At 39.2% G+C, this 15,312-nt stretch overlaps 1 protein-coding gene across 2 annotated transcripts in view; it reads left to right on the top strand.

The window, feature by feature from the left end:
* Positions 1-15,312, top strand: part of LOC105448347 (autophagy-related protein 16-1) — a 391,410-nt gene that overhangs the window by 360,300 nt on the left and 15,798 nt on the right. For both annotated transcript variants that reach the window (XM_011686865.1, XM_011686864.1), the window contains 4 exons: positions 2,200-2,320; positions 10,090-10,269; positions 11,934-12,018; positions 12,109-12,255. In XM_011686865.1, the coding sequence (XP_011685167.1) occupies positions 2,200-2,320; positions 10,090-10,269; positions 11,934-12,018; positions 12,109-12,255 (533 nt within the window). The remainder of the gene's footprint in view (positions 1-2,199; positions 2,321-10,089; positions 10,270-11,933; positions 12,019-12,108; positions 12,256-15,312) is intronic.

Genomic DNA, 15,312 nt, shown 5'->3' with positions numbered 1-15,312 from the left:
AAAATTGGCCAAGTCCTCTTTTTAACATCTCTTCTCTCTTACACGGAAGAGCCCTCGAGTCGCTCGCCCGCGCACCTCCCCTTGTCGACGTCACGCTCGAATTCTTCACCATTAAACGACGACGCGAAGAAAAAGGAACGAGCGAAGCGTATATGAGATAACTTCAGAATTTCATTTAACGACGGACGACGTGCAAGCGTGCACGCGGAAGGCGTTGGCGATCATTAAATCACGCCCGTCGGCGGATCCGTCGCGCGACTTGATTGATTTGTAAAGGGGCCCGTCCGCGTCGATATCCCGGGATCGGCGTTATACTCTTTGGATTCAACGGTGTTTACGTAACCGTATAAGTGCTACATATATCACCTGATAATTTTATTGCTGTCGTAGACACACACGTCGCAAATACATCGTGTCAACGTTTGAAACAAAGAATGCATTCGCCTGCTCGCTAAGTAATTTATTAACTCGTAAAACTCGGACTCCATAACATTAGCGCGCGTGAGCGGCTCTTGTCGCCCGTTTTTGAATTACTCCCCTCCACGCCCATTAAGCCGTGGTCTTGCGGCATGAGAACTCCGTATATCATTCTTGAAATTTCATTAGCAGTTTGCGCCATTAATGCGGGATACGATAAATATATAACGCAGGATACATGCTGTCATTGAAAAATTTATTCACTCGTAAAGCGCCGGCCGATAGTAGCACTCCGCTGGCAAATTCCTTATCGACAAGCGATCGTTAGGAAACGCCTAAACGTAATTAACTTTATGCTGTTACGAATATTCTAATCCTTCCTGTTTATGATCATAGTAATGCACAGCTAATCTCTACCGCGGTGATTTATGCTCTAGAAAGAGAGACAGACAGAGAGAGAGAGAGAGAGAGCGCAATATTTTGCATAAATGAACGAGCAGGAGGTAGAAATTCTGCCTCTCGAAATGAAAGACTGGCGTTTTCAGGACTGCGTTGTAAAAAAAAATAGAGAACTATCGAACGTATATCGTTCCCGAAAACTTTGATAAGAGAACCCTAGAATATCGGGTGTAGCACGCGATCGAAAAAAAAAATTGCTCGTAAAATGGGCCACCATGGACGTCAACGTACCGGTTTAATGTTCGTTCGCGCAAAAGCGCTCGAAGTAAAGAGAGACAGAATAACTGTCGTTGACATCATGTCAACGGCAACAAATATCCCCCCGGGGATATTTGGCAATATTTTTCAGTCGTAATACCTCTGTATTACGTTCATCGGTAACGGTCGTTACGACCGCGCTTAAGCCTCTGCTGACGTAATTTTTGATCAATCTATATCGCGTTCGAGTGTTCATGAGCGAGTATCGGGAATGTAAAGGGAAACTACCCAGGACGGCGCAGTCGAGTTTTCTTGTTCAACTCAATATGAAGGTAATAATGAAATCGAACTCTTTTCTTGTTACCGTTAAAGGATGGCGTATACTATTCCGTTGGAAACGCACGCTTTATACCGTCGGTCTGCTTCCGCCCCTTGCAGCTACATTCATTTCTCATTTCGAACACGTCGATGCTCGGAGCCAGAGCTAAACTCGAAAGTAGAAGAGAGAAAATCAACTTATGAAAGCCGGTGCTCGATCTAACAAGTCCCTGTTTAAAGTTCAGGACTCCAGTTGCAAAGTGCCAATGACTCCGGCGCTTTCAAATTGTATTTAAACAAAATAGTTTATAACAGGACGAATTCGTGATGCGAATAATATATTTTAATTGCCTTTTATAACTCGCGTTTTGTAATGTAATTAGTAACGCGAAAAGAATAATAGATTTTGCTATTTATTTGTCGCAAGCGTATCTAAATAAAAATTGTATCTATTACATTAAACAAATAAAACAGAAATTAAGATATCGTGTGAATACTTTTTAAAAAAATTCAAATAAAATTAATTTTAAATTAAACTGCGTGAAATTATTTTATTAATTATTATTATTATTATTAATACATGCTGTTTAAACATTGAAATTAATTTACGAAATCAAGGAAGAAAAATCTTAAAATAAATGTTTTGTTTTAATTAAACGCTGTTTGCGAGATTATTCAACCGGAAAATTAAAGATATTTTGGTTTTATTAATTTATATGTACGTTACCGTAATATGAACCCATATTTTACTCATGCAATATTCGAGATAACGATTCACATAAATGAATCTTTATATTTTTGTTTCAGCATACACTCACAGGCCACTGCGCAAAGGTGATGGCGGCAAAGTTTCTTGGCGAGCCGTCGAAAGTAGTTACGGGAAGTTATGATCGGACTTTAAAAATCTGGGATCTGCGCAGCAAAGCATGTAAGTGAATTTTATCGATTAAAGAGAACGGAAAGCAGGCTCTCTTCTCGAGACATCCGTTAATAAGGATATAATCATGATTACGAGCCGTTAATCTGTTAAGTTATTGAAATCGCAAGATTAGCGATCGTCATCTTGTACAAGATGTCCCAGGTATCAGGTAGATCTCCCGAGAGAAAGAAGGGATCAAGGAAATCGCGAATGTAAAGATCCGATTCCGAATTTCCACGGTACGGTTTAAAGCACTTTAATTAAACTAGTTTATGCAAAACAATTCTGAATCTCATCTGCGTATATTTACCGACAATCGAGGTCTTTGCCTGGGTTAATCCCGAAATGCTGCCGGACTCCGGAGCTGCGTAAAACAACGACGATAAATACTTTCAAGGCGGGCGGAAGAAAATTTTAAGCGGCTATTGCTCGCGGCCGACATATCGGGTTGCATAATGTTAACGCGGTACATTTATTCCGATCTCATAACAGAAGTTGCGCGGGGAGGTATGGGCCGAAAGTAAGGCACGCTTAGCGCTAGCGGTAATCACGTTGCCCATTACCCCTATTAGTCGTTGCATAATGCAGATACACTTACGAGCGCTTCAAGATAATAAAACAAACGGCGAATCTGCATGGTCATTCATATGCATATTCCGTTGCACGTCGTACGCGGCTGCACAATGGACCGCCACGGAAAATATGACGCCCATAATGCCCGGCCCGGTTCGTACGAGGCGCACCGGCATCAGCGGCGACGCCGTAATGGCGAAGATGGGAATAAAAACTACCCTCCCACCCCCGGGCTAACAGACGGTCCGTTGCGTCTCTCCACGTGGATACGTTAATTAAATCGATAAGATTCTTCCGCGGAAGAACAGATTCTTCTCTCACTTGTTTCGCCCTTAAACGCGAGTCTTATCGGTACAGAAAACTTTTTATCTCGGATTATTGACGCTCTTAATAGACGATCCCTGCGGATAATGGTACGGATTTTGGAGGAAGTTGTAATTTGCGGTGATTGAATAAATATACGAACGGAGACAAAATGTGGAAAATCGCACGAGGTAACCCGGTGATTCTTTACTCGAACGGCCTCGAAATTGAAAGCGGCGCGCGAATCGATGCGATAATAAAGATAGATTTATGTAATCTAATGAATGATCTGTCAGAAAAGAAAAGCGAGATTAATCACAAATCCATTACTTGCGGGAAAGGGGTGACATTTTAATTAACTCTTAAACTAGGACACAGGTTTATCCAGGACAAGATATAAGAGATGATTCTGTTATACTCAGATCTTCATTACGTCATTAATCAATTTCTGATGAAAATTATCTCATACTTAACATTAAAACTAATTTGTTCTTAAATTAAGACAGAAAACTCTTGCTTAAAAAATGTTAAAAACATCAGTTCTCTCGAAATTTTAATTGACCCTTCAATCTGCGTTATGCTTTATCGCCATCAATTATAATTTAAAAAACATGTGTAATAATGCAAACAACATAAGGTTTTAGGTTGAAAAATACCAATGTAAATATCGGGAGTAAATTTTCAAAATTGTAATGCATCAATATTGATTTTCCTTGTATATTACGTCTATTGTCCGAAGAACTCCCCTCTTCTTGATGTGTATAGGATCTGTTTGAATACAGATGACATGGGAATTATACCCATCAGTACGTGCATTCACGTCTACTAGTTTTCGGTTCGAATGCGTACGGTCGCCATTAGAAGCCCTTTTGTCCTAGAAAGTTCACGCGTCGTGATCTAATTTCACGCGACAGCTCCCACAGTCGGGTGTGAATAATCGCGAATGCCGGATGCGATAGTCGAGCCTTTCCCCGCGAACATTATCGTGACCTTCGACTGGCAGGTGTTGGACGAGGGGCTATACCTGTATCCGCATAAAGGTCTAATGGTGCGGCTTCCGAGTCATTGAAAATCGCCAGTGCAGCCAGAATAGTAACACGATAATTCCACGTATTCAAGGGCAAATGTAATTTCTCCTTCCCAGAAAGCTCTTTCCGAGCAGAATGCGCGCGGACATCGTGATCAGTACACGTGCAAAACGCCAAGATCCTCCTCGACGCTCTTCCGTTGTGGATTTATCACATTAATTGTCGAAGAAAAGCAGGGGGGGGGGCGACTTGTTCAACCATTTGCTCTCCGACGCGAACTACTTCGACGTATCGAATCGTAGTCCGTTCACCCGTAAAATAGAAGAATCTTTCATCGCGCTTTCGGCGACGGTGCCGAGACTCTACGCGATAAGCGCGCCGCTCCGAAGACAGGGGGCGGAAAGTGATAATTTACAGCCGGATGAAAGTGGCCATTCTCGAGGTAAAGCACAGATCGCGGTTCGCGTCCTCAATGCGAAATGTAGGGGGCTTTAAGTGGCGGTGGAAAAATAAATTGAGTAAGGCCGCACGCAGGCGGCCGGACGCGCGCAGATAGCGTGGCCACGGAGGATCTCATTTCCCGCAAATGTATTCGGGATTTACATTCGACTCTGGGCGCCGCACTAATCTCGTGAAACGGCGCGCTCTATCTGAAGAACGGCTCGAGATATCGATTTACACTACGGTCAACAGCGCTACGGAATTCTGCGGTGTGTGCGGCCAGTAGCCGAGGAATCGTATTGACAAAGGATACAAAGCTGCAGAGACTGCTTAATACGATGGCGTACTGCAGGTAGTATTAATTTGCAAAGTCCAGAAAATCGCCTTAAACACAGCCTTTAGTTACCGTTTGCTCGGCACGCGGAATAATAATTTGCGTCATTAACCAGCGTGTATAAGCGTTTGCCGAATTTTCAATAAATCGCATCACACCGTGTTTCGTCAAAGAAATATCGTTATATCTTCTATTGAGGTATATAATTAATGAATGAAAATAAAATTATCTCCATTATCTGTGAGATACTAATAATAAATATAAAAAAATTGTTTTTAACATTTCGGTGATCAAATATCAAAACATGCAATGCGAATACAATATTATATTTTTATTTTTACAAATTATAGAATTAAAGATATTTTCATTCTTTCATGATCTTTTTTTATGACTCGACAATTATAGTCACTGACCGTTTTATGGCCATGTACATCAATGATTTCATTTATAAAAAGACAACTAACGGGCATCTGATGCTACAAATTTTAACAACAGTTGATTTGCTTTTATTTCATACCATTGAAACACTCCAAACAAAAACTGCATTCGCACAAATTAAATGATAGATAAGTGTGTGCGGCTATTGCAGGGAGAATAAACTGTCGGATATTATTGCTAATAGAATAAAACATCGGTTTTATCAACAATGACTCGTTTTCGCGTATGTTTACTTGTACTTGCACGTTTGTTTTTTAGTATTCATTTTAGTTGTTATTGCTTTACGTAAAAAAAATAAATAAAATTAAATAATATAACATTAATGATCACAAGAATTATTATAACGGAATTGCATAAAACTTTTTTGTTTGAACTGGACAAACGCGTTTGAGAATAACCTGCCTTTTATATTAAGTTAATACTGAAAGCGTAAAGTGCGAAGTTTCCTACACGAGGACGGACACAGCCGAGAGAACTGCATTACTTCGCGATATGCAGGCCCTTATGAAAGTTGAAGAGCGTAATTTCGAAAAGTGTATCTCCTTAAATCAAGTCGCCTAAAGTGATACAGTACCCGGAGTTCTAGCGGGCGATAATTAATGTAAGAAGTCGAGCGCCATCACAAATCGTCCGACCGAGTTTGCGGTCGGCCATCAAACTTGTTACATAAATACGAAACTTTTTCGCCGGCGAATACACCTTGCGCACACTCGGGGCAAAGGAATCTGTTTTATTATTATTATTTTTTTTTTTATGCAACGCGGATAACAACGGGTATGCGCGTGCGGTGTAATTAACCTGTGGCTTAACTTCGTCCACGTAATTTATAGCTGTCGTCTCGTCGGGTCATTCAGTAGTCGAGTCCAAGTTAATTGTGCGCACGTCGGGGCACGCGGATACCTGCGTGGATACACACAGGTATATACTCCGGGGACATCCGTTTTAGCCTTGCCGCGGCCTTTTGTGTTGTTGTGCCGTGGTCCTACAGCAAAATAGCGAAAACCGCGCTATCAAGGAAGACCGGCGGTGCTTGTACAAAAGTTTCGCACAAATAAATCTCCGAACGCGAGGCGCGCACAATGGGAAAGCGGCGCTGAAAGGGCGTTTAAGCGTGAATTATTGTTTACCGCGGACGCTTTAAGACAAAAAGGACGCTTAAAGTGGATCAGCTGTTTTCTATCGCGCTATTATCTACCTCGCCACGTCGCCGCGCAATTTCGTGGACGCCCCGAGCGACTCTTCTGGACACAATCGTGTGCTGCAGACAGACGTATTCCACCGGCGAAATAACATCCCCGTGTCACGCATTCGCCATTGACTGAAAAGACGTGCCAAATGCTCTCTAACGTTCCGAGAAATTAATCGTCACCATTGTATTTCTGTCGTGTACATTGCATACCACTTAAATTGTGTTTCGTTAACTTATTGTTAGAACTGTCTTTCTTTTACATAATCTATACATAAAAGACTACTTCGGAATTTTATTTTATTAACTTTTATTTTTAATTTTGCAAAATACAGTGTGCAAAAACATATAAGAATTAACAGAACGATTCAAAGAATTGCCATGCTATGTCAGTTATTAAATAAAAAATATAAATTATCTGTCTTACACTGGATTTCCAAAAGTTATCACGCTGTCCTATTAAATTTTTGTTGAAGAGAGATCGACTTAATCTTTAAATGAAAGAATCCGTAAATGAAAGGTTCGGTAGATTTAAGGCAATTATATTTAAATAACATACACCTAAATAACATACACCTAAAATGCATTAATGTGGAATACATATTAATTTGAAAAGCACGAGGGAGGCCAAATTAACATCCTGAAAGCTCTTATCATGACTGACGGTTGAAGAAGGCTTATACGAAAAGCCGGTAATCCTTTATGCCTTGTTTGAGGGATAGATTCACGTTAATAGCATGTATATAATGCATTTATCTGAATAATACATTGGGCTTAAGGATCAATACATAAAGAATTATATTATAGATAAGGAATATATAATTTTATATTATACATATAGATAAGGAATAGATAATTTTTGCGCGACATGCAAGGATTGAGCTGTGCGAAGTTGGCCTCCCCTTCCCACTATTAAAAATTCAAAAACGACCATTGCCACTCGATTGATGATCGATTGATAGTATTTGGTAGTTTATTCTCGATGATTGGTAGTCAAAGTTGTAAATAATAATATGAAAAAGACATACACGCGTGAAGTTAACCCCTCCTTTCGCAAAATATGACTTTCCAGACCAGAGATTACGTTAAAAAAGAAAGTATTTGTTTTGATGGCATAAAATCATGAAATTTCTTGCATATTTAATTAATATAACTAGCTGCGCCTTTTGTTTTTTTTTCTGTTTACCAAGCGAAATTGTCGTAAAGGTAAACGCTGTTATAATATATTAAAGGAAGGACAGTTGTGTAGAAGAGATTATTCTTGTTGATATCTCTGGAGAAATGTCATGCTTTTTGCAAGAAAATTTGTACCCGAGGAAAAGGAAAGATTGTCTAACGAGATATCAGAAATTAACATCGTCGTTGTGACCAGAGGGACGCGTATAGAACGATGATTAAGTCGGGCTAACACTCTTGTCTTACCGTCATCATCATTACGACTCAAATCTAGTCATCAAATGGAAACATTCACGCATTATTCCGAGTACGGTTGCAGTAGAAGTCCCTTTGTGCGCCTTGCCGCGCGGTAGCGCACTCGCGGAGATATGTTTTGCCTGCTAATGATTTTTACGTCGACGTTTATTAGCCGTACGCGTCTCGCGTATTTTACTGAATCGTGATAGGCGGCGCGTTGCGAATGCATTGTGGCACGGTTACTTGTTGCGAGATAAGACCGTCTGTGAACCGTGCGCGGCATTCAGGTGAGATAGGAATTGTCGACAAATTTCTCTTTATGCACGAATGCGCTTTAAAAGAAATTTTATTACTTTTCATAGAGGTGCCCTACTCATCACGTTTGAAGCTTGTAAAGTTTGCTTTCTGTGAAACTTCTGTATCGAATTATGAAAATTAAGTATACGTTACGCGCGCAAATGTCACTGTCATAAGTATACGTATTACATATCTGAGTATAGTGTCACAATATAACAAAAAAGTGCTTATGAAATATCAGAAAAAAACAGTGTGCGCTGATTATTTTTTAAATTATCTTGCATAATTTGGCTCGAAACTTTTGTGTTTTTATAATCACGTATTCGACATCGCATTATTTTAAAATAAATTATTATTTTTCTGCAGAAAATTGCTCGTTATTATTACAATTGTTATGATTACATAATTTTAGGGAAAATCAAATTTAAAATTAATTTAAAATTAATTACAACAGTTTTTCTTCACTGCAAAAGTTTTTCACAGAATTATTAAAAAGCAAACATTTGATATTCCAGTGGAGAAGGAAAAAATTAAACGTAATTATAGTTTACACTAGCTCAGAAGTTCCGTTGATACGACTAATTGAGAAACAGTTTCTAAGGCGCGATCGTAATTGAATATACGCGTTTGGAACATACAAAGCTTGCTTGCGACGGAAGAAGCTTTCCTCCGTTGGCATGGTACACTGTCGCGAAGTAATTGGAGTTCGTAATACCATTTTCGGATAGAAACGCTGGACATCATTTGCTAGCCGAGGGTCTCGTTGTAGAAACTTGGACAGACTAATCGATCGGACGATAAATCACGTTTGATTTAACACAGGGCCACGATAAAGTAGGATGGAAACTGGCGTACGGATTCGTAATCGTACAAAGGCCGAGGTTAAGGAAAGGTGGAATAGAGAAGGGCGGGGTAAGGGGAGGCCGTAAGCGGAAAACTCGTAATTTATCCTGTTTCCAGTCTTGATGCCGGGCATTTCCGCGACGCGCTAGCGATTTCCAAGAGCTTCGCGGAAACGTGGCGACGCGAATGTCATTTCCCGACGTAAATTAAGTTTGAAATCCTGCTTATTTCAGCGTGGAGATCGATGAAAGCTGCTACTAGGTAGAGCTACAGTTTGAAAGGGGAAACCAGCCGTGATTCACATTCGATACAATCACTGTTATACTCGCTCCGTTTAAAGTCGGCACAATTCGCGAGGAGGACGTAATTCTATTATGCTCGTGGAATGCTCAAATTAAATGCAGAAAGCAGTATAATCAAATTAAAGTGCGTATAATTTATCCTTGAAGGATGAATTTTACGTCTGAAGGCTTGCGTGTTCTGAAAATTCTACCTAATATAAAAAAAAATACACTAGTAACTTTTTTTTAAATCGCAATTTGATCGTAATTAATAATACGTGCACAATAAATTATTGCACGTTATAATGATCTATCTTTTAATTACTATATGTAGATTAAATGATAAAGAATGTATTAAAGCATTCATTAATATATTATTTTCCAATACTATTGAAGATACTTAAAAAAAAGTACAAGAACTATAGAGTTAATTCTTCTTGCATATTTGTATCATCTATTCATGAAATTATCGATATGAAATTATCGACAATTTTTATTCAAATAAAAAGAATTATTTCTCAAGAACTATTTTTCTAATTTTTTGAAATTTTCTATCTAAATAATATAAACAAATAAAATAATAGAATTGCTATTTAATTGCACGAATGCATCCTTTAAGAGTAAGAAACTTTATGTTGCAGGTATAGAAACGAAATTCGCCGGTTCGAGTTGTAATGATCTCGTAACTTCCGACGGAGCTGGCTCTACAATAATTAGTGGTCATTTTGATCAAAGGATCAGGTTTTGGGACACTAGAGCCGAATCCAGCTCAAATGATATTCTGTTGGAAGGAAAAGTTACATCCTTAGATTTATCCCGCGGTAAGTAAAGCTAATTTATTTTAGGCGAATAAGGAAAATTTTTTAAAACGTATGCTACAAGGAATCAATAATCATAAGATTTTTTATTCTCTATTGCAAAATGTAGCTGCATCGTCGAAATTGGGATTAATTAAGCACATTATTCTGTAAATATATTTAATACGGATTGTAATTCAGTGATTATGTTTGATATCGTTACGATAATAATTATATGTCTCTGATAATATCAGAGGATTTTGATTCTATATTATGTAACTATACTATAATATGTACAATGTGCTCGTGCATTTTTCAATATCGATTAAGGTATGTCAAATGGAATAACAACTGGTTATTATCACGGTTATGTTAATTATTTATATAAAATATACGATTTGATAAAAGTATCGCTGATATTGCCGTGAAAGCGTGTATTGACGTTTATTGTATTTTATTCGTATTATTTATTTTATAAAAAATATATGAATTTCTCTCATATTTTCAACGGGAACTAAATTAATAATAAAGTTTTCCGTATTCAGAAATTTTATTCTGATTAAAAGAGAAAGAAAAATGTTCTATGCACGACTATAAAAATAGAAATAGACATTGTAGCGCGCGGGTGCGCTTTATAATACATTAATATTGAAAATAGTACAAGTGTAAATTTAATACAGAAAGCTTCTTCTGTTCTATCTAATTTATAATTACAAAGGCGCAGCTACAAATGCACGAGTGATATAAGTTTAAACACTGAAACAAAACCGTATTTCTTCGTTTAATAATTGAACAAAATACATGAACCAAATTAAACTACATAGAACATCTTAAGTATTTAAGACATGCAAAATTATGTGAACCAGTTATTTTAATTATAGCGTTAAATGGAACAGCGGAAATATTATAAATTTTATATAGCATACGTAACGCGTATCTATCGGGGATAATTAATACGACGGGGAAAGATATTAATTGGTATTTCACGGCAACTCTACACGATGCATTTCATTTATGGATTTTATTCGCGCTACGCAAATAATGTTATTTCGTTTTCGCTTTTTATCGCAACGTCCTAATGACGTGAATGAATTGGCCCGCGCGATTCTGCAGTATTCTCAAAGCACTTGTATCAGCTGCAAGTGCGCCCCGCTCGTACAAGAGTACTTCATTCAGATATATTGTTCTATCGCATTTCATTAATCCCGATATTGCCGCCAGAACGCGAAATGAATTCAAGTGGAGCGATATCGGTCCGATTTTTAACTTCTACAGTTAAACAGGTATATCGTGTCTCTCTACTATTTTTTTCCATTATTCGTTATATATTCATTTAAAAGAGATTCGAGTTGAAACGAGCCCAAATGGTCCTGCATCATTCCTCGGATCGATATGGCTACGGGAAAAAAAAAAATTACAAACGTGCGTCATTTCGACGCACGGCGAATTCGCATACCCCGTACAAGTTCATTGCATCGTAATTAGATCTTTTAACGCTTAGAATTATTGCGTCACGATCGTTACATTCCATGGATGCGCTTTTACTGACGGTTTACGTATTCGATACATAACGAGATATTTGTTCGGTTGACGTTGCAATACCGCAAACATTCAGGCGTGAGCAGTTTAAATATTATTCAATCTTATGCACGAATGCGAAATTATAAAGGAATTCCATTCGATTTCAGACGCAAATTACCTTTTGAGTTGCGTGAGGGATGACACGGTAAAACTGATTGATTTACGAATGAAGAAGATTGTCGGATCGTTCAGGTAGGTCGTGCATTTTTGTCCATATGTGCGTAAGTAGAATATTAAAGGTACGAGTAGTAAATTGTCGTATTTTTATTTTTTATTTTGCAGCGCCGACGGTTTCAAAGTGGGATTCGATTGGACAAGAGCTGCTTTCAGCCCTGACGGGCAGTACATAGCGGTCGGTTCCGCGGATGGTTCCGTTTTCATCTGGTCTATAGTGACGAATGCGATCGAAACGATACTAAAGGAACACACGTGAGTAAAGATAACACATTATCGTAACTAATATTTGAAAAGTGTAAAACCATTTTCTATGGAAAAATGGTAGATTGGCAGGAAAGCTTAATAAATTAAATTATATATTATTACTTCGGTAAAGTAATTAGATGTTATTAGCCGCGTATTTTGAAAGATATAAACGGATTGTAGAACGTTAAAAGAAAGTTATAAAGTAAATTCTGTTTAGTTAATCGAACTCGTCTATATATGACTTATAATATCGAAACTACGAAACGTATCCTTTGATATAGCTTTACCGTTTTTATCGTTTTCATATTATATATTCTTGATCGGATATTTAGGTTTTCTGCCCTAGAGACAAAAAATCGTAGTCCTTTCATCGATTGGAATGTGCAATACCGATATTAAAGGTTGAGCCGTTATAAAATGAGCGTACGGAAAAAAAGGACTAATAAATTTTATGTGACTTTAATCGTCTATGTTTGCCAATGATGAAAAGACATATTAAAACGAGAAATTTTGTTCCCGATATTTTATCGAATATTGATTTAGGGCTAATCCGGTATTGAGGCATTCAATGGAAGGCAGCTTGCTGCGCCAATCTTTCATAAAGCTCGTCGTCTTATCTTAATATAGCCTTTTTATTGCAGTTTTTTTTTATTTCGTAATCCGACATACTTATTCTATGTTATTATATTAAAATCAATACGATATTATATTATTGCTTCTAGAGCATATAATCCGAAGATATTGGAATGTACAAAAATTGACGTTTACGCTTTTAGTTGTTTTATTTATTAATTTTTATAGTCAGTCTTATGAACGGACCGTACGATCTAAGAGATTATTTTCCGGCTGCTGCATTCGCGACATTTCTCGATCCCGTCCACGCGCGCGACTTTATATTTGCGGTCACGAAATCGATAGCGCGCGGGTCCGCTATTGCTCTTTCTATCTCGGCGTGTGACGCACCACCGTTATAATTTATTTCTCTTTGCTCTTTTTTTTTTACCATGATACGTTTTGACCCATTTGACGGATGCGAATTTCTCGTTTAAATTCACTCGCTGCGGCACTAAAGCGTCCGTAATTTTTGGAGGCACCTTCGAGTGCTCTGCATACCCACCTGGCATAAAAAGTTTCTGAAGTACTTCGGTCCATCGTACGCAGCGCATGTAAACACACCACACACACCCACACACATACACACGTATGCACACGCATACGTGTACGTACACATATATACACGAAGAAAAAGATTCGCGCAGCGGGGAGGGGCCACACACATACACCGAAGGGGATCAAGAAAATATTTCAACGTGACCCGATTTTTGCTTCAACTTTTACACGATGTGTATCCACGTACACATAACCGCCCGTATATGTATGCAATATCGGCGGTGTGACTTCGCGAATTTATATTATCCAAGACATCTTGGATATACTCTGTACTCTCGCCGGCGTCCACGTCGGCTCTCGTCATTGAGTATGTCGCTCCGAGTGACCGAAGGCTCGTTCACCCCGGCCGGGCCCCTCGGAGTTATACGGAAAGCGAAAACGTGAAAAATCCGCGGAAAGAGAAAGAAGCGCGTCGCGGATGCGGCGAGAAATGAAAGTGGCATATAGGCAACAACGTATCTCGTCCGCGTGCTTTCAGCGCCCTTTCACCTACACGAGCCACGCTGATGGACGCGTTAATCGGCGGTATCTCACGGGGAATGCGGTGTAAGGATCGCTCCTACTACCGAGGTGCAGAAAATCGATGTGTTTTAAACACTAAAAACGTCAATTATGCTATTACGGCCGCAGGGATGGTTAAACATGATATTACCTGTAAATCAATAGCAAGCGCGGTTAACAATTTCCGGGTGCCCCCTCGTAACAATAACTTCACAATACCTAACAACTCATAAATTGACGAACAATTGAAATACCAGCTCTTCTTGCAGGAGGAACTTCACCCAGCAAGATTAATGTAACATAAAATTGTTGAAATATTTCTCCTGATCCTGCTATATAAGTATATGCAGTTTATGATTATGTGTGCGTTAAATTTATGTTAATACAAAATGAAAAAAAAAAATTACCGCTTGAAACGAACGTCACGCGGAGTGACTTCTCGACGTGAAATAAGTCCTACAGATTGTTAAAAGACAATAACGTTTAATTATTCTCAACTGACACGTCGTGCCTCGTACCAATCAAACTATAATTACGTTAGTGCAGCAATTAGTTATTACATGCATGTTGGAGCATTTAAGAATTAAGTAATTGGCTTAATAGTTCGTAATTGCGACAGTATCATCCTACACAAGCATTAATAAGTTTGTCATTTTAGAAAAGCATCCTCATCATATTTCTAATAGTTTTTAAATTAATCGAGTGTTAAGTCTAATTAAATTGAACGTGAGATGTATAGATCCATTGAACTCTTAACGTGATCTCATCATAAAGCAAAAATACTCCGTCCAATGAAAAGATTGCTGCGTTTTAATTTTTCGTCACATTGGAAAGTAAGGGCTACTTGTTGAAAGGAAAATAACCCGTTGCGCTTTTGGCCCCCGTTTCATGGCCATACACGGAGGCACGTCGCCGATCGTTTTTGAACAATCGACCGAGTCTCGCGGAGGGATAGATCGTAAGAGATCCGTTCTACGATTATCGTCTCTCCCTTCCCGCCCGAGAAACCCGCGCTCCTCTCTGTCGCGGCGGCCGACCGTGCCGTCCTCGGCCTCCTCGAGTTTCTCAAGGACGCGGGATCTTTGGCGGTGGCTTCTCTTCTCTGGGAAAGCCCAGCGGGCGGCTCGAGTCCGGCGTGCATCTAAGTACCGGTCGTATCGAAAAATGGCTTAAGCACCAGTCACGTACACGTCGCCCGGCGCCGGTGTGTGCGCGGTTCCTCGCGTATATACGCGCGTGTTTCACTGTTATTACTTTCACCCTAGGCCGGGACGTAGACGGTGTTCGTGGTCATCGTCATCTTTCGTCGTTGTCGTTGTTGTCGTCGTTGTCGTCGTCGTCGTCGTCATCGTCTCCCATCTCTCCTCCGCGTCCTCTTCGTCTTCATTCTTC

This window comes from Wasmannia auropunctata, unplaced genomic scaffold (assembly GCF_000956235.1).
Source record: "Wasmannia auropunctata unplaced genomic scaffold, wasmannia.A_1.0 LD336088.1, whole genome shotgun sequence".
In the NCBI taxonomy this organism is placed as follows: domain Eukaryota; kingdom Metazoa; phylum Arthropoda; class Insecta; order Hymenoptera; family Formicidae; genus Wasmannia; species Wasmannia auropunctata.
Note: the sequence above shows the minus strand (reverse complement) of the source record. Positions and strands in the feature narration are given on the sequence as shown.